General features: G+C 43.9%; 1 protein-coding gene across 1 annotated transcript; it reads right to left on the minus strand.

The window, feature by feature from the left end:
• Positions 1-15,122: 15,122 nt before the first annotated feature.
• LOC130193248 (protein NLRC3-like) lies at positions 15,123-22,094 on the minus strand. The gene is made up of 11 exons (XM_056413696.1): positions 22,039-22,094; positions 21,850-21,954; positions 21,431-21,541; positions 20,711-20,713; positions 20,442-20,520; positions 19,303-19,516; positions 17,195-19,001; positions 16,936-17,109; positions 16,512-16,685; positions 16,104-16,150; positions 15,123-15,777 (listed from the first exon to the last, which is right to left on the minus strand). The coding sequence occupies exons 1-11, from the start codon at positions 22,092-22,094 to the stop codon at positions 15,200-15,202; spliced, it is 3,348 nt and encodes a 1,115-aa protein (XP_056269671.1). The 3' UTR covers positions 15,123-15,199.
• Positions 22,095-23,225: the final 1,131 nt, after the last annotated feature.

The raw sequence follows: 23,225 nt of genomic DNA on the forward strand, positions 1-23,225 counted from the left end.
GATGCTGCAGGTGTTCGGCCGCTCGCTCTTTATAAGCGGCGTTGTGGGCGTGTTCTCCCTTTTCATCTCAACTGTCAATCAAATACTTTGGCCAGCCGGCCGCCAAGAAGAAGAAGAAGAATCTCCATGACAAAGGAGCAGGGAGTGATTAAGAACATGACTGAGCCAACAAGTCATCAGGTGACTGGAAGAGCAACAAGTCACATGACAACCCTGCAGGCTCTACTTTATATTCACTGATACGGTCTGATGCATTCTACTGTATTACACTGTATTCTACTGTATTACATTGTAGTGTACAGTCATGAATTTGCCTCAGAGTGCTTTACAATCTGTACACATAGACATCTGTGACCTTTGACCTCACATCGGATCAGGAAAAACTCCCAAACAACCCTTCATGGGGGGAAAAGGAAGAAACCTTCAGGAGAGAACAGAGGAGGATCCCTCTCCAGGATGGACAGAACAATAGATGTCATGTGACCAGAAGGACAGATTAGAGTTAAGACACATTCAATGAATATGACAGAGTATATGAATAGTTGGTAGTAGGCATGGACCACGATCCAGACCTCCATGATCCATCAGGCAGATGGAGGTAGAGAGGAGGAGTGGGCGGAGTCTCAACAGGGCCATGGCATCAGAACCAGCCAGGTCCAATGGACCTTCTGAGACTTGTAGTCACAAAGACTCCGGAGGGGAAACAGAGTTAGTAATGTGCAATAGAGATGAAAATGCATCCATAAGTAGAGAAAGAAAAGGAGAGAGGTGCTCAGTGTATCCTAAGCGTCCATAAGGAGAGAGGAGAGGAGAGAGGAGCTCAGTGTATCCTAACTGTCCCCCAGCAGCTTCTCAGCCTATAGCAGCATCTCTAGGTCTGGACCAGGTGAACCTGATTCAGCCCTAACAATAAGACCATCAGTCTACTCTACATGAGGTGATTTTACGGGGAGCCAGTGCAGAGCAGCTAATACACGGAGAGTTTCCTGATAATATTGCCCAAAGTTAGCATGGAAAGGTAAATAAAAGGGGCCCAAGTACAAAACCTTGTGGAACTCCGGAACTAATGTTGGTGGTTATCGAGGCTACTAAGGTCTAACTAGACCAGTACAGAGATGAGTCCTCTATCAGCACTAAGGTCTAACAAGACCAGTACAGAGATGAGTCCTCTATCAGCACTAAGGTCTAACAAGACCAGTACAGAGATGAGTCCTCTATCAGCACTAAGGTCAAACAAGACCAGTACAGAGATGAGTCCTCTATCAGCACTAAGGTCTAACAAGACCAGTACAGAGATGAGTCCTCTATCAGCACTAAGGTCTCACAAGACCAGTACAGAGATGAGTCCTCTATCAGCACTAAGGTCTAACAAGACCAGTACAGAGATGAGTCCTCTATCAGCACTAAGGTCTAACAAGACCAGTACAGAGAGGAGTCCTCTATCAGCACTAAGGTCTCACAAGACCAGTACAGAGATGAGTCCTCTATCAGCACTAAGGTCTAACAAGACCAGTACAGAGAGGAGTCCTCTATCAGCACTAAGGTCTAACAAGACCAGTACAGAGATGAGTCCTCTATCAGCACTAAGGTCAAACAAGACCAGTACAGAGATGAGTCCTCTATCAGCACTAAGGTCTAACAAGACCAGTACAGAGATGAGTCCTCTATCAGCACTAAGGTCTCACAAGACCAGTACAGAGATGAGTCCTCTATCAGCACTAAGGTCTAACAAGACCAGTACAGAGATGAGTCCTCTATCAGCACTAAGGTCTAACAAGACCAGTACAGAGAGGAGTCCTCTATCAGCACTAAGGTCTCACAAGACCAGTACAGAGATGAGTCCTCTATCAGCACTAAGGTCTAACAAGACCAGTACAGAGAGGAGTCCTCTATCAGCACTAAGGTCTAACAAGACCAGTACAGAGATGAGTCCTCTATCAGCACTAAGGTCTAACAAGACCAGTACAGAGATGAGTCCTCTATCAGGACTAAGGTATAACAAGACCAGGACAGAGAGGAGTCCTCTATCAGGACTAAGGTCTAACAAGACCAGGACAGAGAGGAGTCCTCTATCAGGACTAAGGTCTAACTAGACCAGTACAGAGATGAGTCCTCTATCAGGACTAAGGTCTAACAAGACCAGTACAGAGATGAGTCCTCTATCAGGACTAAGGTCTAACAAGACTAGGACAGAGAGGAGTCCTCTATCAGGACTAAGGTCTAACAAGACCAGTACAGAGATGAGTCCTCTATCAGCACTAATGTCTAACAAGACCAGTACAGAGATGAGTCCTCTATCAGCACTAAGGTCGAACAAGACCAGTACAAAGATGAGTCCTCTATCAGCACTAAGGTCTAACAAGACCAGTACAGAGATGAGTCCTCTATCAGCACTAAGGTCTAACTAGACCAGTACAGAGATGAGTCCTCTATCAGGACTAAGGTCTAACAAGACCAGTACAGAGAGGTGTCCTCTATCAGGACTAAGGTCTAACAAGACCAGTACAGAGATGAGTCCTCTATCAGCACTAATGTCTAACAAGACCAGTACAGAGATGAGTCCTCTATCAGCACTAAGGTCGAACAAGACCAGTACAAAGATGAGTCCTCTATCAGCACTAAGGTCTAACAAGACCAGTACAGAGATGAGTCCTCTATCAGCACTAAGGTCGAACAAGATCAGTACAGAGATGAGTCCTCTATCAGGACTAAGGTCTAACAAGACCAGTACAGAGATGAGTCCTCTATCAGGACTAAGGTCTAACAAGACCAGGTCAGAGATGAGTCCTCTATCAGGACTAAGGTCTAACAAGACCAGTACAGAGATGAGTCCTCTATCAGGACTAAGGTCTAACAAGACCAGTACAGAGATGAGTCCTCTATCAGCACTAAGGTCTAACAAGACCAGTACAGAGATGAGTCCTCTATCAGCACTAAGGTCTAACTAGACCAGTACAGAGATGAGTCCTATATCAGCACTAAGGTCTAACTAGACCAGAACAGAGATGAGTCCTCTATCAGCACTAAGGTCTAACAAGACCAGTACAGAGATGAGTCCTCTATCAGCACTAAGGTCTAACAAGACCAGTACAGAGATGAGTCCTCTATCAGCACTAAGGTCTAACAAGACCAGTACAGAGATGAGTCCTATATCAGCACTAAGGTCTAACTAGACCAGAACAGAGATGAGTCCTCTATCAGCACTAAGGTCTAACTAGACCAGTACAGAGATGAGTCCTCTATCAGCACTAAGGTCTAACAAGACCAGTACAGAGATGAGTCCTCTATCAGCACTAAGGTCTAACAAGACCAGTACAGAGATGAGTCCTCTATCAGGACTAAGGTCTAACAAGACCAGTACAGAGATGAGTCCTCTATCAGCACTAAGGTCTAACAAGACCAGTACAGAGATGAGTCCTCTATCAGTACTAAGGTCTAACAAGACCAGTACAGAGATGAGTCCTCTATCAGGACTAAGGTCTAACAAGACCAGTACAGAGATGAGTCCTCTATCAGGACTAAGGTCTAACAAGACCAGTACAGAGATGAGTCCTCTATCAGGACTAAGGTCTAACAAGACCAGTACAGAGATGAGTCCTCTATCAGGACTAAGGTCTAACAAGACCAGGTCAGAGATGAGTCCTCTACTAGTATTCTACTATATTCTACTGTATTCTACTGTAATCTGTAATCTACTGTAATCTATGATATCATATTATATCATATTGTATTTTACTGCATTTTACTGTAGTTTCGAGTATTCTACAGTATTCTACTGTGTTCCACTGTATTGGGTTTCCATGTGTAATTCATCATGGAGCTGGACAGCCTCCATCAGTCAACACTGGCCCAGTGAAGTGCGTCCACAGACGGTGGCTTGTCAGGTGAGGCGTGGACAGGTGAGAATGAAGAATGCAGCTTCTTGTTTTATTGTTTACAAAGAGAGGTTCAGGGTCCGGAGGAAACGCCGAAACGTTTCCCTCAAAGACGATTGATGAGGTTCACCGTGAAACTGCAGGTAATGTCCACGTTTCATGGTTGATAGACCCAGACCAGGAGGCTCAGACCCAAACCAGGAGGATCAGACCCAGACCAGGAGGCTCAGACCCAGACCAGGAGGCTCAGACCCAAACCAGGAGGATCAGACCCAGACCAGGAGGCTCAGACCCAGACCAGGAGGATCAGACCCAGACCAGGAGGCTCAGACCCAGACCAGGAGGATCAGACCCAGACCTCAGACCCAGACCAGGAGGCTCAGACCCAGACCAGGAGGCTCAGACCCAGACCAGGAGGATCAGACCTGGTGGATGGAGTTACACAGTATATGGGCATGAAATAAAATAAAATAAGATAAACATATTTTTCAGGTGCTGAAAGTTAATAATAATAATAATTATCATCATAATAATAACAACAACTCTCTATACTAATTAAAGGGAGGTTCAAAGTCAACAGGAAACTGGAGCGCTCACCAGGAAACAAACAAGCGAGTTTGTAGGAACCGGCTGCGGAGGCGTCAGCCAGTCTTAGACCTGGAGGGACATTTAAGATGCATGAGAACGACGAGAACAGAACGTTCTCTGGCACACGGGAATGCGGCGCGGCGGCATGTCGCGCTGAGCCTTCAGTATGTGTCACCTTCAGGCTCCTGATCGTCCTCTACGCGGATACATGCGTGTATATATGCGTATACATGTGTATGCATGCGTATGATGCGTGTACATGCATATACATTCAGTACGTATACATGTATACGTACTGTATGTATATACATGTATACGCATGTACTCGCATGTATATGTACAGTATGTATACGCATGTATGTGTACAGTATGTATACGCATGCATGTGTACAGTATGTATATGCATGCATACACATGTATGTGTACAGTATGTATATGCATGCATACGCATGTGTGTGTACAGTATGTATACGCATGCATATGCATGCATATGCATGTATGTGTACAGTATGTATATGCATGCATACGCATGCATGTGTACAGTATGTATACGCATGCATACGCATGTGTGTGTGTACAGTATGTACATGCATGCATATGCATGCATGTGTACAGTATGTATATGCATGCATACACATGTATGTGTACAGTATGTATATGCATGCATACGCATGTATGTGTACAGTGTGTATACGCATGCATACACATGTGTGTGTACAGTATGTATATGCATGCATATGCATGCATGTGTACAGTATGTATACGCATGCATACACATATATGTGTACAGTATGTATATGCATGCATACGCATGTATGTGTACAGTGTGTATACGCATGCATACACATGTGTGTGTACAGTATGTATACACATGCATACGCATGCATGTGTACATTATGTATACGCATGCATACACATGTATGTGTACAGTATGTATATGCATGCATACACATGTATGTGTACAGTATGTATATGCATGCATACACATGTGTGTGTACAGTATGTATACGCATGCATATGCATGTATGTGTACAGTATGTATATGCATGCATACACATGCATGTGTACAGTATGTATACGCATGCATATGCATGTGTGTGTACAGTATGTATATGCATGCATATGCATGCATGTGTACAGTATGTATACGCATGCATACACATGTATGTGTACAGTATGTATATGCATGCATATGCATGCATGTGTACAGTATGTATACGCATGCATACACATATATGTGTACAGTATGTATATGCATGCATACGCATGTATGTGTACAGTGTGTATACGCATGCATACGCATGTGTGTGTACATTATGTATACACATGCATACGCATTGTGTACAGTATGTATACACATGCATACACATGTATGTGTACAGTGTGTATACGCATGCATACACATGTGTGTGTACAGTATGTATACACATGCATACGCATGCATGTGTACAGTATGTATACGCATGCATACACATGTATGTGTACAGTATGTATACGAATGCATGTGTACAGTATGTATATGCATGCATACACATGTATGTGTACAGTGTGTATACGCATGCATACACATGTGTGTGTACAGTATGTATACACATGCATACGCATGCATGTGTACAGTATGTATACGCATGCATACACATGTATGTGTACAGTATGTATACGAATGCATGTGTACAGTATGTATATGCATGCATACACATGTATGTGTACAGTGTGTATACGCATGCATACGCATGTGTGTACAGTATGTATACACATGCATACGCATGCATGTGTACAGTATGTATACGCATGCATACACATGTATGTGTACAGTTTGTATATGCATGCATGTGTACAGTATGTATATGCATGCATGCACATGTATGTGTACCGTATGCATATGCATGCATACACATTTGTGTGTACAGTATGTATACGCATGCATACGCATGCGTGTGTACAGTATGTATATGCATGCATGTGTACAGTATGTATACGCATGCATACACATGTATGTGTACAGGTTGTATATGCATGTATACGCATGTATGTGTACAGTATGTATACGCATGCATGTGTACAGTATGTATACACATGCATACGCATGTGTGTACAGTATGTATACGCATGCATACACATGTGTGTGTACAGTATGTATACGCATGTATGTGTACAGTATGTATACGCATGCATACACATGTATGTGTACAGTATGTATACGCATGCATGTGTACAGTATGTATACGCATGCATACACATGTATGTGTGCAGTATGTATACGCATGCATACGCATGTGTGTGTACAGTATGTATATGCATGCATACACATGTGTGTGTACAGTATGCATACACATGTATGTGTACAGTATGTATACGCATGCATGTGTACAGTATGTATACGCATGCATGTGTGCAGTATGTATACACATGCATATGCATGCATGTGTACAGTATGTATACACATGCATGTGTAAAGTATGTATACACATGCATATGCATGTATGTGTACAGTATGTATACGCATGCATACACATGCATGTGTACAGTATGTATACACATGCATACACATGCATGTGTACAGTATGTATACGCATGTATACGCATGCATGTGTACAGTATGTATACACATGTATACGCATGCATGTGTACAGTATGTATATGTATGCATGTGTACAGTATGTATACGCATGCATACGCATGTATATGTACAGTATGTATACACATGCATGTATATGTACAGTATGTATACGCATGCATACGCATGTATGCGTCCTGACTGATTGTTGGTGTGCGTCCCAAACAGTAGCCGCAGGAGGAAGTAGTCGAGGTGTTACCTGTTGTGTCATGTTGTGTAACGTGAGTCCATCAGACATGAACTCCCACGTCATCTCTCCCAAAATAACAGAGAAGAGCCACAAAGGAAACGTTTCCAGCTCCAGACATCCATCACGCTGATGACGAGGTCATTTACGTTACAAACACAGAGCAGTATGTTCTAAAAACACTGATCGCGTAATCGGCCTCCTTGTAACTTTCCGGGCCTGCGGCAGAAGAAGCTCGGTCCGTCTGTCGGGAACCTGAAGGCCGTGGGTTCAAGTCCCACACAAACCAGGTTATTGTGGTCACAGGTTTGATGTCCGACCGCACGCCGCCGGGCGCCGGGGTCACGTGACTCGCCGTGTCGGCACAGACAAATAAAAAGAACGATGGCGTTCTATCCTCCATGTTTATTCGAAGGCAGCGGTGAGAAACACCGAATCATTTCCTCTTAGTTGACTAAGATGAGAACAATAGAAACGATGCTGGTCCGACCTGCTGCACCAGTTTGACCCTGAAGGTGAAGAAGCGCTTGATTCTCTCACCTGGAACAGAAGCTCGTTGGAACGTCTCCGGTTTCTATTCAGAGCAGATTCTGGATCAGCAGGTTTCAGCCTGATGGACGAGAATAATGATCTCATTTTGAGAAGTGCGTGAGAGTGTGTGTGAGTGAGTGTGTGAGTGTGTGAGTGTGTGTGTGTGTGTGTGTGAGTGTGTGAGTGTGTGAGTCACAAACAAACATCATTAACTCACTGATTGTTTAACACATTGGTTTTCTACATTGTTTTACTACATTGTTTTATTTCAACATAGATATGTTTTTACGGTAGTATCGGCAGTATTTTCTCTCCAAAATGACAATATTAACATTTACGTTCTCCAATGCGAATGAGCACGTATGTTAGAGAACATCGCTTCATGTGATCCCAGAACACTCGTAACACCAGGAGTGACTTTAACGTCAGGTCATGTGACCGTGTGCCGCTCTCCAGCGCGTCTGCATCGCGCCGCCGGCGACCCGTCCATCCACCTGCCAGACGTGATTCCTGTCAACACACCCGTTGTCCTCAGAGGCGCAGGATTACGGGCGCTACATAAGCCGGTCTGTTGTTCTGGCTCACACTTTATGCAGCCGGTCATATTCAGAACATACGTCAGTGGGAACGAGCTGCAAAATGTAAAACGTATTAATGAGCAATAGAAATATGTGCCTCCACCTTGATGACTCACCATGGAGGAAATGCATCTTCGTCCTCTTCTTGTGCGCCTGCTGGGACATTAATTCATTCTTTTATATGTTTTTTGTATTTCCTTCTTCAAAGGTATTAGCAAATAGAAATGTCAGAACGCCCCACACATCAATACATGTGTTTAATTATTCTCTTACTGCATACACTTCATTGGAACTGAGATCGCCACAGTGCATGCAAAAAGTATCCACAGCGCTTATTATGTTATTCTAAACTAATGAAATTAATTGTTATCCTTTAAATTCGACACACATAATGATTACATGGAGAAAAAGAAGAAAGACAATATTTGTATGACTGTAAAATCTATTAAAGCAAACATGTAAATCATACAAGTGTTTGCAATCTTTGCCTTGAAACTCAACATGCAGCTCCGGTGAGTCCTGGATCCACGGACCTGCTCCTACCTGACTGGAGGCCCACACAGAAGGTCTAAATGAGGTCTACATGAGGTCTACATAAGGTCTATGTAAGGTCTAAGGAAGGTCTACATAAGGTCCACATAAGGTCTAAGTAAGGTCTACATAAGGTCTATGTAAGGTCCGCATAAGGTCTACATGAGGTCCAGATACGGTCTAAGTCAGGTCTACTTAAGGTTGAAGTAAGGTATACATGAGGTCTAAGTAAGGTCTACATAAGGTCTACATAAGGTCTACATAAAGTCTACATGAATTCTCCATAGGATCGAAGTAAGGTCTACATACGGTCTACATAAAGTCTACATGAAGTCTCCATAAGGTCTATATAAGGTCTACGTAAGGTCTACATAAGTTCTACATAAGGTATATAAAAGGTCTCCATAAGTTCTACATAAGGTCTACATAAGGTCTATGAAGGTCTACATAAGTTCTACATAAGGTCTATGAAGGTCTACATACGGTCTACATAAGGTCTACGTACAGTCTACGTACAGTCTACATAAGGTCTATGAAAGGTCTACATAAGGTCTACGTACAGTCTACATAAGGTATACATAAGATCTACATAAGTTCTACATAAGGTCTATGAAGGTCTTCGTAAGGTCTACATAAGGTCTATGAAAGGTCTACATAAGTTCTACATAAGGTCTATGAAGGTCTACGTAAGGTCTACATAAGTTCTACATGAGGTCTATGAAGGTCTACGAAAGGTCTACATAAGATCTACATAAGTTCTACATAAGGTATATGAAAGGTCTACATAAGGTCTACGTACAGTCTACATAAGGTCTACATAAGATCTACATAAGTTCTACATAAGGTCTATGAAAGGTCTACATAAGGTCTACGTACAGTCTACATAAGGTCTACATAAGGTCTATGAAAGGTCTACATAAGTTCTACATAAGGTCTATGAAGGTCTACGTAAGGTCTACATAAGTTCTACATAAGGTCTACATAAGTTCTACATAAGGTCTATGAAGGTCTACGTAAGGTCTACATAAGGTCTATGAAAGGTCTACATAAGTTCTACATAAGGTCTACATAAGGTCTAAGTAAGGTCTACATAAAGTCTACATGAATTCTCCATAAGATCGAAGTAAGGTCTACATACGGTCTACATAAAGTCTACATGAAGTCTACATAAGGTCTATATAAGGTCTACGTAAGGTCTACATAAGTTATACATAAGGTATATGAAAGGTCTCCATAAGTTCTACATAAGGTCTACATAAGGTCTATGAAGGTCTACATAAGTTCTACATAAGGTCTATGAAGGTCTACATACGGTCTACATAAGGTCTACGTACAATCTACGTACAGTCTACATAAGGTATATGAAAGGTCTACATAAGGTCTACGTACAGTCTACATAAGGTATACCTAAGATCTACATAAGTTCTACATAAGGTCTATGAAGGTCTACGTAAGGTCTACATAAGGTCTATGAAAGGTCTACATAAGTTCTACATAAGGTCTATGAAGGTCTACGTAAGGTCTACATAAGTTCTACAAGAGGTCTATGAAGGTCTACGAAAGGTCTACATAAGATCTACATAAGTTCTACATAAGGTCTATGAAAGGTCTACATAAGGTCTACGTACAGTCTACATAAGGTCTACGTAAGGTATACGTAAGGTCTACATAAGGTCTATGAAAGGTCTACATAAGGTCTATGAAAGGTCTACATAAGTTCTACATAAGGTCTATGAAGGTCTACGTAAGGTCTACATAAGTTCTACATGAGGTCTATCAAGGTCTACGTAAGGTCTACATAAATTCTACATAAGGTCTATGAAGGTCTACGTAAGGTCTACATAAGTTCTACATAAGGTCTATGAAGGTCTACGTAAGGTCTACATAAGTTCTACATAAGGTCTATGAAGGTCTACATCAGGTCTACATAAGGTCTATGAAAGGTCTACATAAGTTCTACATAAGGTCTATGAAGGTCTACGTAAGGTCTACATAAGTTCTACATGAGGTCTATGAAGGTCTACGTAAGGTCTACATAAGGTCTATGACGGTTTACATAAGGTCTACATAAGGTCTATGAAGGTCTACGTAAGGTCTACATAAGTTCTACATGAGGTCTATGAAGGTCTACATAAGGTCTACATAAGTTCTACATAAGGTCTATGAAGGTCTACGTAAGGTCTACATAAGTTCTACATAAGGTCTATGAAGGTCTACGTAAGGCCTTGGTACAGGATCGTATCCAGGCCCAGGTCTGTGGGTGGTCTCCCTCGTCCTCCAATGGAAGACGTCTGGGATCCTGTAAGTTCTGCCGAAGGTGCGTCTGCATAGTATTGAGGAGCAGAGGCTGTACGCGTTATATGTCCGTTCTTTATTATTCTATAAAAGTGTTTCTTCACTTTGTCATAATGGAGTTTTGTGAGGAAAATTGTTGACAAAGCATTTTTAATGTAATCCATTGTGGAACTAGAACGGGCACTCGGTAGAGCGCATACCTTCGCATATCACAAGATTGGGCATTGAGTTATGAACTTTTTGGCATTATTTGCATGCCAATTGGATATAAATATGGTAAAAAGAAGATGTTGACCTTTTCATGAACTTGACCATGACCTTTGACCCGATCGATCCCAAAATCTAATCAAATGGTCCCCGGATAATAACCAATCATCCCACCAAATTTAAAGCGATTCGGTTTAGTTATTTTTTACTTATGCGAATAACACGCATACAAATAAATAAATGAATAAATACACGGCGATCAAAACATTACCTTCCGCATTTTCAATGCGAAGGTAATAAGGCTGTGACACAATGTGGAAGAAGTGAAGCGCTGTGAACATAAGGATGCACTGAATGTAGCTGAAGTATGCCTGCACTGCCCCCTGCTGGCCGTCACGTGTATCACACTGGAAATGAGTTGAAAGATGGTATCGAATTAGAATTCAACTGTGTGTGTGTGTGTGTGTGTGTGTGTGTGTGTGTGTGTGTGTGTGTGTGTGTGTGTGTGTGTGTGTGTGTGTGTGTGTGTGTGTGTGTGTGTGTGTGTGTGTGTGTGTGTGTGTGTGTGTGTGTGTGTGTGTGTGTGTGTGTGTGGCTGTGTGTGCCCGCTATATCCTCTCTGCTAACATCATTGTTGGACAGTGAGTTAATGTGTTGGATCCTGGAACACATTTGATTGGCTGAGAGCATCATGTGACGTGATGTACCTCATTTAACTGGTCCGTGTGTTTACGGCCGTAAAGGCTAGAAGAGCTGCGCGGGTTAAATTAGAACCGCTCCGTTAACGTGTAATAATGATAAATTATCTATCGGTTATCGGCCCAGGGTCCGGATACAAAGCCGCCTGGGTCCGGAACCGAACCGCGGACTCCGGTTTAAGGGAACAGTGAACTAAAACTGTGATATCTCACTTGATTAGACTTCATTTATTGGAGGAATTAAACATTACTAATAACAAAATGTTTCAGTGTGGTTGAATCTTTAATTCATATTAGTTTTCAAATGAAATACCAACACATTTGTGACAATAAATATTACAGAAAAGAAACTCATTAGGATAAGCTTGTTTTGAAAAAAAACTGGATAAACTACAGAGAACAACAACAATACATATAATATGTCATGATTTCTCAAATTAGCCTTTGATTATGCTATATTTATAACTGCTGTGCCCCTGGAAACCCATCGGCATGGATAAAACACACACCTGTACAGTATACATACATGCATATAACACACACCTGTACCATATAAATACATGCATATAACACACACCTGTACCATATACATACATGCATATAACACACACCTGTACCATATACATACATGCATATAACACATGTACAGTATACACACACACACAGGTTGAGAGGAACATAACTTTTCCTACACAGATTGTGTCACATGCATCGCCCTGGCCTCTGATTGGCTGAACTGTCACGTGACCCATTCTGAACTTTCTCGTGTGAAGATACCGATGTCGTGCGTGAGTGTTGTGGAGCGAGGCGTGTGTCTGTTCTTGAGAAGCAGACACCTGAAAGTTTCCCAAAGACTTGTCACAAACTACAGCTGCTACGAGTTGTTATTCTGAACTTGAGTAACCCGACGAGAACATAAGAATATAACAATATACGGGTTACATTATCAATCCCCCTTTTTACATTATCCATTATGTCAACTAAACAATAATATTGAGCTTAATAAACGGCTGTATCAGTTCATAACTATGTGTGTGTGACTTATTTAACAGAGTGGATATCTCTAACAGCCCAACAGCTCGTACCTGCAGTATGTGATAAGAAGCTAAGCTAAACCACCGATATCCAGGGTCTTCAAATCACCCTCGTACTACGGAACCGTTGTCTCTAGGTGTTTGTAACCCTCTCATTCTTCTGGATAATCCTCTCAGCGCATAGTATGAAATCACCCTATTATAGAAGTCCCACGCCTCCTTCATGTGGTCAAACATTAGCAAGGTGTGTGTCCAGGAATGGGGGTCTAACTCGGTCTCTTCTTCGGATCCGTCGATGTTGAATCTTACCATACCCTCCTCGCCATCCTCCTCCAACAACAGTACCTCCTCTGCTGACAGCCATGAGTTATGACCTGTGGTGGTACACCTCAGACATACCTGTCTACTGCAGGGGGTGCAGGGACATCCACATAAGGCCATCACCACTACCAAAGCTCAGATACGATTACGCCTTTCCACTTATCGAGCATATTATTTATCCAATTGTTCCGGGGGTTTCTCTGCCTGAGTGTTCTGCTAATTCATGAGGCGTTGCTCTGAGACCCTCTGAGGCCTTAATGAAGGATCATCTGGGGCTGTTATCTGGAATAAAGGTACACCAACGTTGGCTAAACATCTGTTAAGTCATTAGAGAGGTGGCAGACACCTCTCCACGCACCTCTAAGGCGTCTCTGGTCATGTTAGTCAGACGCTGGATGTTTGAAATGTACACAGTTTAGACGGTCATCTTTTCTTTTCTGGTTATCGTTGAGATCACTGATCCCTCAGATCCATTAGTTTGTACTCGTCTGGCCCTCCTCTGGGTTCTCCTATGGCGTCAACATGGATTGAAGAGGCAGATTTGAGGTCAAAACCATTTTCTTTCCATCCAGGGGGCCCTGGGATTATACGTGACTGACCAGCTGCTGGGCACCTAGTGGAATTACTCTGATGGGGACTATGAGCGAAACTGAGGCCCAGGTTCCTGACCAGTTACCAAGAAGGACATTCATCAATCATCGTCCCCCACAGATCCAGTGTGTGTCTAGCATAATCTAGTCTAGTTACCTTATCCCAATTGGTTACACTGATATTACTGTTGCTGCAGTCTCTGGTATTACAACAAGAGTCGGTCTTTCTTAGTCGTATTTCATGTTCCTGGCTTTCATTTGGCGATGCCCTTCTTGCTTCTCAGGTTATACCGTGGCTCTTCCTCATCTTCACAAACGTTCTCCTTTTTCTCTGAGGCTCTTGCCTCCTGGTTGTTGTCCAGCTCTTTTTAATCACCCCTGACCCGGGCCAATGTTCTGTCTTTTGTGGTTAGAGCCCGAACACAATGCGTCTTGTGTATCCAATTACTTATTTGATCTTCTTTCAACCACACCTTTACACAGTGCGAGGTTACCTCTGGCTACTTTACTCAGTACCCAGTCATCCACTACCACACTTACCAGTTTTACCAGTTTTCTTAGCCTTTTGTTGTTGATGTTGCAATGAAGACCACAATAACCCTTTAAAGGAGCAGTTAGTAAGATTTTGTGGAATTTGCTTACTCCTGCCTTTCGAATGTGTCGGAGACTAAAGTGGCCAAAAGGTAACGTAAAAGAAAGAAAGTCTCTCTCTCTCAAAAGCCAGTGTTGGGTTTGTCCATTCTGTGCTACCGTAGACTTTATGAAGGGGACCTGCCCCTTCTGTAGCTAAATCAAAGGTCACGAAAATACAACGGTTCTTAGGTTCATCTGATTATACACTAATGTAACATAGTTATATTCAATTTCTGTCAATAAATGCTTCCAGTAACTATTGCTGAAGTCATTTAGCATCAGGTATCCAGCAAAAGTTGCCCGAATATTTAAAAAGAAGCGCTTCTTCTTTTTCAGTTACAGCCGTTTGGGGCTTTCTTGCAAAGATACAAAGCAGGGTGGAAAAACGTGAGGAGCTCAGCAACGCAGTAGAAACACAACTCATTCTCATTCAAGGCTACTAGAACGCACTCTGTCGCTATGCTAGTCGGTCTACCCCAGTTTAAGAACCGCTGCTCGACACAGGAAAACACATTTATTCTTCCATCTGCGACAGAACAACTAAGGACGGTGAGGAGTCGGTCTCAAGCTCGCTCATTCGTCCGAACCCAAAGGCAGGGTAGAGGGGTTCGGTGAAGGTGCATTTGAAGGTGTAGAGGTGGATCTGTTTGACCGAACTGACAACGGAGGGGAGAAGGTAGAAGGACAGGGTGCCGGCGGGCCAGTCCAGATACACCGCGACTCGGTTGGAGTCAGATGACGGGAGAGCGGCGATGTCTTCTGGGTGGTTGTTGTGCCAGGCCATGTAACCATGAGCAGAGCAGAACAGACTCCAGGACCGATCGTTCCATCCAATGCAGCAGTCGTCACTGTCTCCTCTAACGTTAAATCCTCTGTACGACACTCCTATCTGAACCCTCCCTTTCCACCCGACCTCCCAGTAACAACGCCCAGTCAGACCTTCTCTGCACAGCAGCTGTCTCCAGCGGTCGAATCTCTCCGGATGATCGGGATACGGCTGCTTCTCTTTCACCACCCTCACTCTTCTGTTGTCGTCAGACAATGAGAGGTTTGGGGCGGCCGTGTTGGGGTCCAGAGAAAGCTCACGGAAATCTAATGGAGGACACAAGACACAGAAACACAGCGTTAAGGGGACGGCGCTTTGAAACCACTGATGCAGCTTCCATGTTGATTGAAAACCTTGTTGGTTAGATGTTGATGCCACTTGCTTCTGATTAGTATGGGTAGAAATTAAACTGGTTGATTACCTTTGGACACAACCAGTCTTCATGCTAAGCTAATGCTCCTTGTTTTAGCTTTATATTCACCATACTCACATTGGAGGTACATTTTTATCTCTTATTCTCGGCAAGAAAAGGACCTTTTTCACGTGAGGCTTTAGTCAACCAGATCAGTGACACTAGGAGAGGTTAACTTACACCGAAGAGGTGGTGGTTTCAGTCGAAGCTTTCCACAATGTTCAACCCTGTGGAAGAGGTAGAGAATGGTGAACCAAAACACACACTACGTTTGCATTCACACCTGTAGTTGGGTTCATTTGGTTTGGACCATGGGAAAAAACATAAAGTTGTACAGACGGACAGGTAACTCGTTGATTAACAGTCGCCACAAGGGAAATCTGTGCCAGATTCGTCTTGGAAGCAGATTGAGAGAAACCTTTCTAGCCTTGTTTCGGTTATTTGGCCTCACATTGGTTTCATTGACATCTTTTACACCTGTCCAAATGAACCGTACTTCCCAAGCAGTTTCGGTGTGAAAGGACTCTAACACATGCAGACCAACAACAACCACAATGTATCTACACAGTTATATAACCAATATGTTACTTGAGTGTCTCCAGTTTCCAGCTGGGGTCATCCCGTCCATCAGAGAGCAGCGCCACTCCTGAGTCTTCAGGATGGTTGAAGCTCAGGTCCAGCTCTCTCAGATGGGAGGGGTTGTTCTTGAGAGCTGAAGCCAGAAGAGTACAGCCTTTCTCTGTGACCTGGCAGTCGGAGAGCCTACAAAAACAGCGTCATAACAGATGTACACCATCATTATTAATCGATAAGTATACCTTCATTAATTAATCCGACCCTTGGAGATGTCGTGATTCCTTACGCTGGCCAGTCTGCATTTGAGGAAAAGACTTAGCAAAGGGTCAGATGATCGAAAATCTTTGTGTTAGAGTTAAGTAATCTTGTTGAATATTATGAATGTGAATGATGGTTATTATCCCTTCAAATGTTAACCTATTCAGCAAAGACTGACCTGAGAACCTCCAGTCTACAGAGTGGACTCCTGAGTCCAGCTGAGAGCATCTTGATGCCTAAATCGTGCAGGTCATTGTTACTCATGTCCAGCTCTCTCAGGCTACAGTCCTTGGTCATGAAAACTGAGGCCAGAGCTTCACAGCTTCTCCATGAGAGGTTACAGCCAGTCAGCCTGAAGAAGACAAAGTAGTTTTATTTGTGTCACAGAAATGGGCATGTTCAACACATGTAATGCTTCCATGTGTCTGTTCACCTACAGGGCTGTTTTGGAAGCTTTGACCACTGGCAGCAGCCTCAGGAAACCCTCCTCTGAAGCTGAGAATTTCCTCAGATCAAACACATCCAGATCCTTTTGTGATGACAGCAGGATGAAGACGAGCGCTGACCACTGAGAGGAAGAGAGTTTGTTTTCAAGGAGACGTCCTGATCTCAGGTACTGTTGGATCTCATCCACTAGAGAACGGTCATCCAGCTCATTCAGACAGTGGAACAGATTGATGCTCTTCTCTGGAGACGGACTGTCCTTGATCTTCTTCTTGATGTACTGGACTAACGTCTCTTTGACTTCGTGTTTACTTCCTGTCGTCTTTAGCAGACCTCGTAGGACAGTCTGATTGGTCTTCAGTGAAAGACCCAGGAGGAAGCGGAGGAACAAGTCCAAGTGTCCATTTGGACTCTCCAAAGCTTTGTCCACTGCCCTCTGGCAGAGGTGGCTAATGTGGATATCTAGTTGTAATGGCGCAAGTCGTACTGACTTGAACCGATTTCGTCTTCTCAGTGGATTGATGCCAGTGTTGATGAACATCAGGAAGACATAAAGTGCAGCCAGGAACTCCTGAATGCTCAGATGGACAAAGCAGAATACCCTTTCCTGGCTCAGGCCACGTCTGTCTTTGAGGATCTCCGTGAATAGTCCAGAGTGTACAGAGGCGGCTTCTAGGTCAATGCCACTCTCTCTCAGGTCCACTTCATAGAAGATGAGGTTTCCTTTTTCCAGCTGCTCGAAAGCTAGTTTTCCCAGAGTGAGAATGGTCTTCTTGGTCTCTGTGTTCCAGACGGGATCACCTGCCACGCCTCCGTGATACTTTGCATTCTGTTGTTTGGTCTGAACCACCAGGAAGTGGATGTACATCTCCGTCAGGGTCTTGGGCAGCTCTGCGCTCTCTCTGAGTCTCAACACGTGGTCCAGGACTGTAGCCGTGATCCAGCAGAACACCGGGATGTGGCACATGTTGTGGAGGCTTCGCGACGCCTCGATGTGGGAGATGAGCCTGCCGGCGTGGTCATTGTCTTTGAATCTCCTCCTGAAGTATTCCTCCTTCTGTGGGTCACTGAACCCTCTGACCTCCGTCACCATGTCGATGCATTCAGGAGGGATCTGATTGGCCGCTGCAGGTCTTGTGGTTATCCAGAGGCGAGCAAAGGGAAGCAGGTTTCCTCTGATGAGGTTTGTCAGCAGCACATCCACCGAGGTGGGCTCTGTAACGTCCGTCAGGTACTCGTTGTTGTGGAAGTCCAGAGGAAGTCGACACTCGTCCAGACCGTCAAAGATGAACACAACCTGGAACCTTTCAAACCTGCAGATTCCTGCTTCTTTGGTTTCGGGAAAGTGTTGATGAAGAAGTTCCACCAAACTGTATTTTTTTGTTTTGATCAAATTGAGCTCTCGGAAACAGAATGGAAAGACGAACTGCATATTGCGGTTGGCTTTGTCTTCAGCCCAGTCCAGAATGAACTTCTGCGTTAGGACAGTTTTCCCGATGCCGGCCACTCCCTTTGTCACCAGAGTTCTGACTGGTTCATCTCTTCCGGGTATCGGCTTAAATAGATCCTCACATCTGATTGTTGTTTCTGAACCTGCCGTTTTTTGGCACGCTGCTTCGATCTGTCTGACTTCGTGTTGCTCGTTGACCTCTCCACCCTCTCCCTCCGTCATGTAGAGTGTTGTGTAGATCTGATTCACAAGTGTTGGGTTTCCTGCTTTGGCAATTCCTTCAAACAAACACTGAAACTTCTCCTTCAGTTTAGACTTTAGTTTACGTTGGCAACTCACAGCACGAGTTTCTGAGGAAGTAACAGGTCAGATGGTCAATGGCCGTTGCAGTAAATATGTGAAATGACACCTTTTGACAAATGTGTACATCCCTTAAAAATCTGGTTCTGATAATCACAAATTAACTTAATTTGGAATAATGATGCATAATGAAAACTACTTTATTCTGGAAACCAATCCAGGATCAAGCTGACATTTTGAACCACTTATTCAGACATTAGGCTAGTGTAGGTTAAGATCTGGAGTTCAGAGATCCAATAGAAAAAGGCCCATATTTCCTGAAGCAGGAGGTAATTCATAAGAACATCTTACTGCTCTGCAGAGCGTCAGCCAGCTGCGTCTCCTTCATGTTCCTGAGGAAGTTCAGCGAAAGTTCCAGAATCGCTTCTCTGTTGCTGTTTCTCTGCTCTTCATCCTCATCATCTTCTTTGAGCCCCTCTAAGGATTGTGGATCTTCTGGACCCAGAACCTTCTTGAACTTCTTGAGCTCGTTCTTCACAAAAGTCACAATGTGTTCTTCAAGAAGCTGGAAGAGTAAAAAGTCTTCATTTAAAATGTTCTCACCATGATGGAAACCCACATCGTACCCACCTGACTGCTGGAAGCCAAGTCATCTAAAAACTGGAACACGAAGATTGTTTTCACATGAATCAATAGCTTATCAAACCTTTTCCTCCGAGCCTTTGCTCTTCTCTTGCTAACATGCAGAACTGGAAACTTATGAACATGAACAACATTTTAAAGCAGCCCATAAATGAGCTTCTTCAATTCTCTTTCAATGTTTTAACAGAGTTGTTTTCGGAGCTGTGCTCAGCTAAAGAGCTCGATATGTTTCTCAGAAGTTGGTGGAGACCAAACATGGAGCGAAAAGAGAGTGAGTCTTGAACTTCTATTCACCAGGTGGATTGAAACTCAACTCCAACTAAGCAATCATGTCTCTCCATAAATTAGCCAATTTCTGCCAATAGGTTCACCATCACCACCTCAAAGGTCATGCTCCTAGAGCTTTTGTTCACAGCTTGTTCCGTTGGCCCAGTTGGGTAAAAATGTATTTCAACTGTTTCCCGGACGGCAGTCCAAATACCCTTTGTTGTTTCACAGCTGACTGGATACACCTGCCAGGTCATGTGACACCTGCATCAGATATGTTAACTGTTAGGAAGTGTCTCACATGCGTGAGCCGTGTGTGACCGCCACGCCGTCATAATGCGCTCCAACAGGTTGGATAGCATGAGGTTCTCCAGACTGAAGACGCTCTGAGTGACAGGGCCGAGACAAGACCAACAAGTCGCCCTTAGTGTGTCTGAAAAGTGTGTTTTTAAAACAAACTGAAATAGCAGCATTAATTAGCACGAATGTTCATATCAAATCAGAGCCGACCATTCCAGAACCCAGAGATTCATCGTGTGAACAAGTCACAGCCAAAAGGTCTGTTCTGTACGTTGACTCACCAGGAACACAGAGTCCAGGTCTTCATGATGCTTCAGGTCAGGACGTGCACTCAGAACCTCTGACCTCTTCCTGTGAGGCCTGTGGACCAGAGCACACACACACACACACACACACACACACACACACACACACACACACACACACACACACACACACACACACACACACACACACACACACACACACACACACACACACACACACACACACACACACACGCACGCTTCTCAGAGGAATGCTGACTGAGCGCCAGGTAACTTCCAGTAACCGACTACAATAATAATAACACATCTTTTTTCTTGACGTCACCTGAATGAAGAAAACAGGTGTTACCTACCAATCCTCCACATCTACAACATACTGCCTACTAAATTAATAATGAAACAGTCTGAAAGCAGGCTTGGAAATAGTTATTTTCAGATATTTTAAGGTAAATTAAAATGAGTGTTAAAACATTTTTCTATTATATATTATTATTATATATGTGAGCTATCACAGGAGAGACTCCATCCCCAGGTGAATGGGGTCAAACATTTGAACTAGATCGCCAGGAAACGTCCTCCGTTTATTTTTCGTATTACAAGTTGTTTTTATATAAAATTGAGCAATGATCTTATCATATATTTGCTAATATGCTCATTTTAGTTAGCAGAAGACTGAACTTTGGATAGACGCAGGTTTAAAAAACGACTTTGAAATTGGTGACATTAAAGTCACAGTTTATTTTTAGAGGGAATTCTGAATATCTCTTTGTATCTCCATAAATCCAAAGGCACCCCTGAAGTCAGGTAACTCGGAGCCGCCATCTTGCTCTCCTCCTGGCCACAGCCGTCTCCCGGTGGTGGCGGGAACTAAATTCTGGTTTCTGCCCCTTTGGATTTTGCCGGGAGGAGAGCAAATGGCGGTTGTCATTTTGAATGTCATCTAATAAACAACCATAAACTGCCCTTACGTGTGGAAATAACATATTTCCTCTTTAAATTCTCACCCTGGCTCCAGCTCTTCATCCTTGAAGTTCATTGGATGCCACATGGAGCCGCTGCTCTTCAGGGACTCACAGCTGGGTCCGGGTGGACCGGGTCGCTCCTGCGTCTCGGGGCTGTGACCCAACACAGACATGCAACACTCAAATGTTCGGTCGTGGACTGAACTCAGCCTCCTCCTCACGGTCTCCTTCAGGCTGAGACACACTCTGTGTACGCCTCCATCGTTTTGTTCATTGGATTAAAATCAAAGCGGCAGAAACGAGCAACGACTTGTATTTCCTTGTTTTCTCCCGCCGGCCTCCAGAAGACCCCTTTGCCGGGAGCAGAGCCGGACGGCGGACCTCCAGTCCTCTTTTCTAATGTTTTAAACAGAACTTATATGATGCAGTAACACATTTGTGCTTTAAATTCTCACCCTGGCTCCAGCTCTTCATCCTTGAAGTTCACTGGATGCCACATGGAGCCGCTGCTCTTCAGGGACTCACAGCTGGGTCCGGGTGGACCGGGTCGCTCCTGCTTCACGGGGCTGTGACCCAACACGGAGAGAACAAGTGGATTCCAGAGCTCCGAGAAGACCGACGGGCGTAAACAGAGAGGAGGGCGACCTCACCTCTCGTCCTGTGGCTCAGCGGCCGAGACGCCGCGGTCCTTCTCCTCAGACGCCATCATGTCTGGGCGTAACTCCTTCACAGACACGAGCATCGGGAGGAGGTCCTCCGACCCTCGGGGGTCACGGTCGGGGGTCAAGATTCTTACCGGCCGCAACCGCACTGAAGGAAAGACTCTTCATTCTCCGTCTCTGAGGCAGTGTGTGTGAGTGTGTGTGTGAGTGTGTGTGTGTGTTATGATTTCCCGTCACCTCTTCTTTACTTCATTCGAACATTCTCTCAGCGGTCCGACTGGTTAGTTGAGGCTGAATGTTTCCCGGATGATGAACCTGATCCAGATTAAATCAGATTAGATGTGACTGTATTCATCCCCAGGGGGAAGTTTAATAACGCAGGAACAAAATATACAATAGAAAAGAAATAGCAGGACATATTATGTTTAAAAAAGGAAATGAACATGTCATGAAAGTGTCTCCAGTGTCTCTAGAGTGTGAGGTGCCAGCGGGTCATTGATGATGAGTCAGAGGAGGATCTCTCCACACGATGAACAATGGACCGTGTACACATTGTGTCCACTGTCATCATGTGAATAAACACATTTAACATCTTTTAGTTTAATACAAAACAAGTCAACAGCACCCGTAACGTATGAGCGTCAAAACGTTCATCAAGGAAATACCTTTGTTTATATACTAGTGCTGTGAAAAATAACGCGTTAACTCAGTTAATTAAATTACAGGATTAACTAGTTTTGTTTTTTTAACGCATTTTTAACGCATGCGCAGAATGAGCTTCCAATCCGTCTGTTGTTGGTCGTCTCTCCAGCAGTGTGTCATTCTGTCTCTAGTGTCGCGTTAACACGACTCCCATCTCCGTCTCGCGCGCCGCAGAGCTCCATGCCGGCGTGTGCGCGCACATCGGGACGAAGAAAAGTCACTTGCCCCCCCCCCCTAGCTAGCTTACATTTTCTTGATGAATAAAGTTGAATTATTATATGGCAACAACAGTACAAGTGTTCTGATTGGATAATGGGCCGTCATGCCAGCCACGTATCGCCCTCCTCGCTGGTCTGATACGGATCCGTGTTGCCCTCTGACCTCATTTTCAAAATGAGCGATATTGATAGACATCAACAGCCAAGAGGAAATTCAGAAGCAGCGAAAATGTGTTATTGAAAGTGATGAAGAGG

The sequence above is a fragment of the Pseudoliparis swirei genome, chromosome 4 (assembly GCF_029220125.1).
Source record: "Pseudoliparis swirei isolate HS2019 ecotype Mariana Trench chromosome 4, NWPU_hadal_v1, whole genome shotgun sequence".
Classification (NCBI taxonomy): Eukaryota; Metazoa; Chordata; class Actinopteri; order Perciformes; family Liparidae; genus Pseudoliparis; species Pseudoliparis swirei.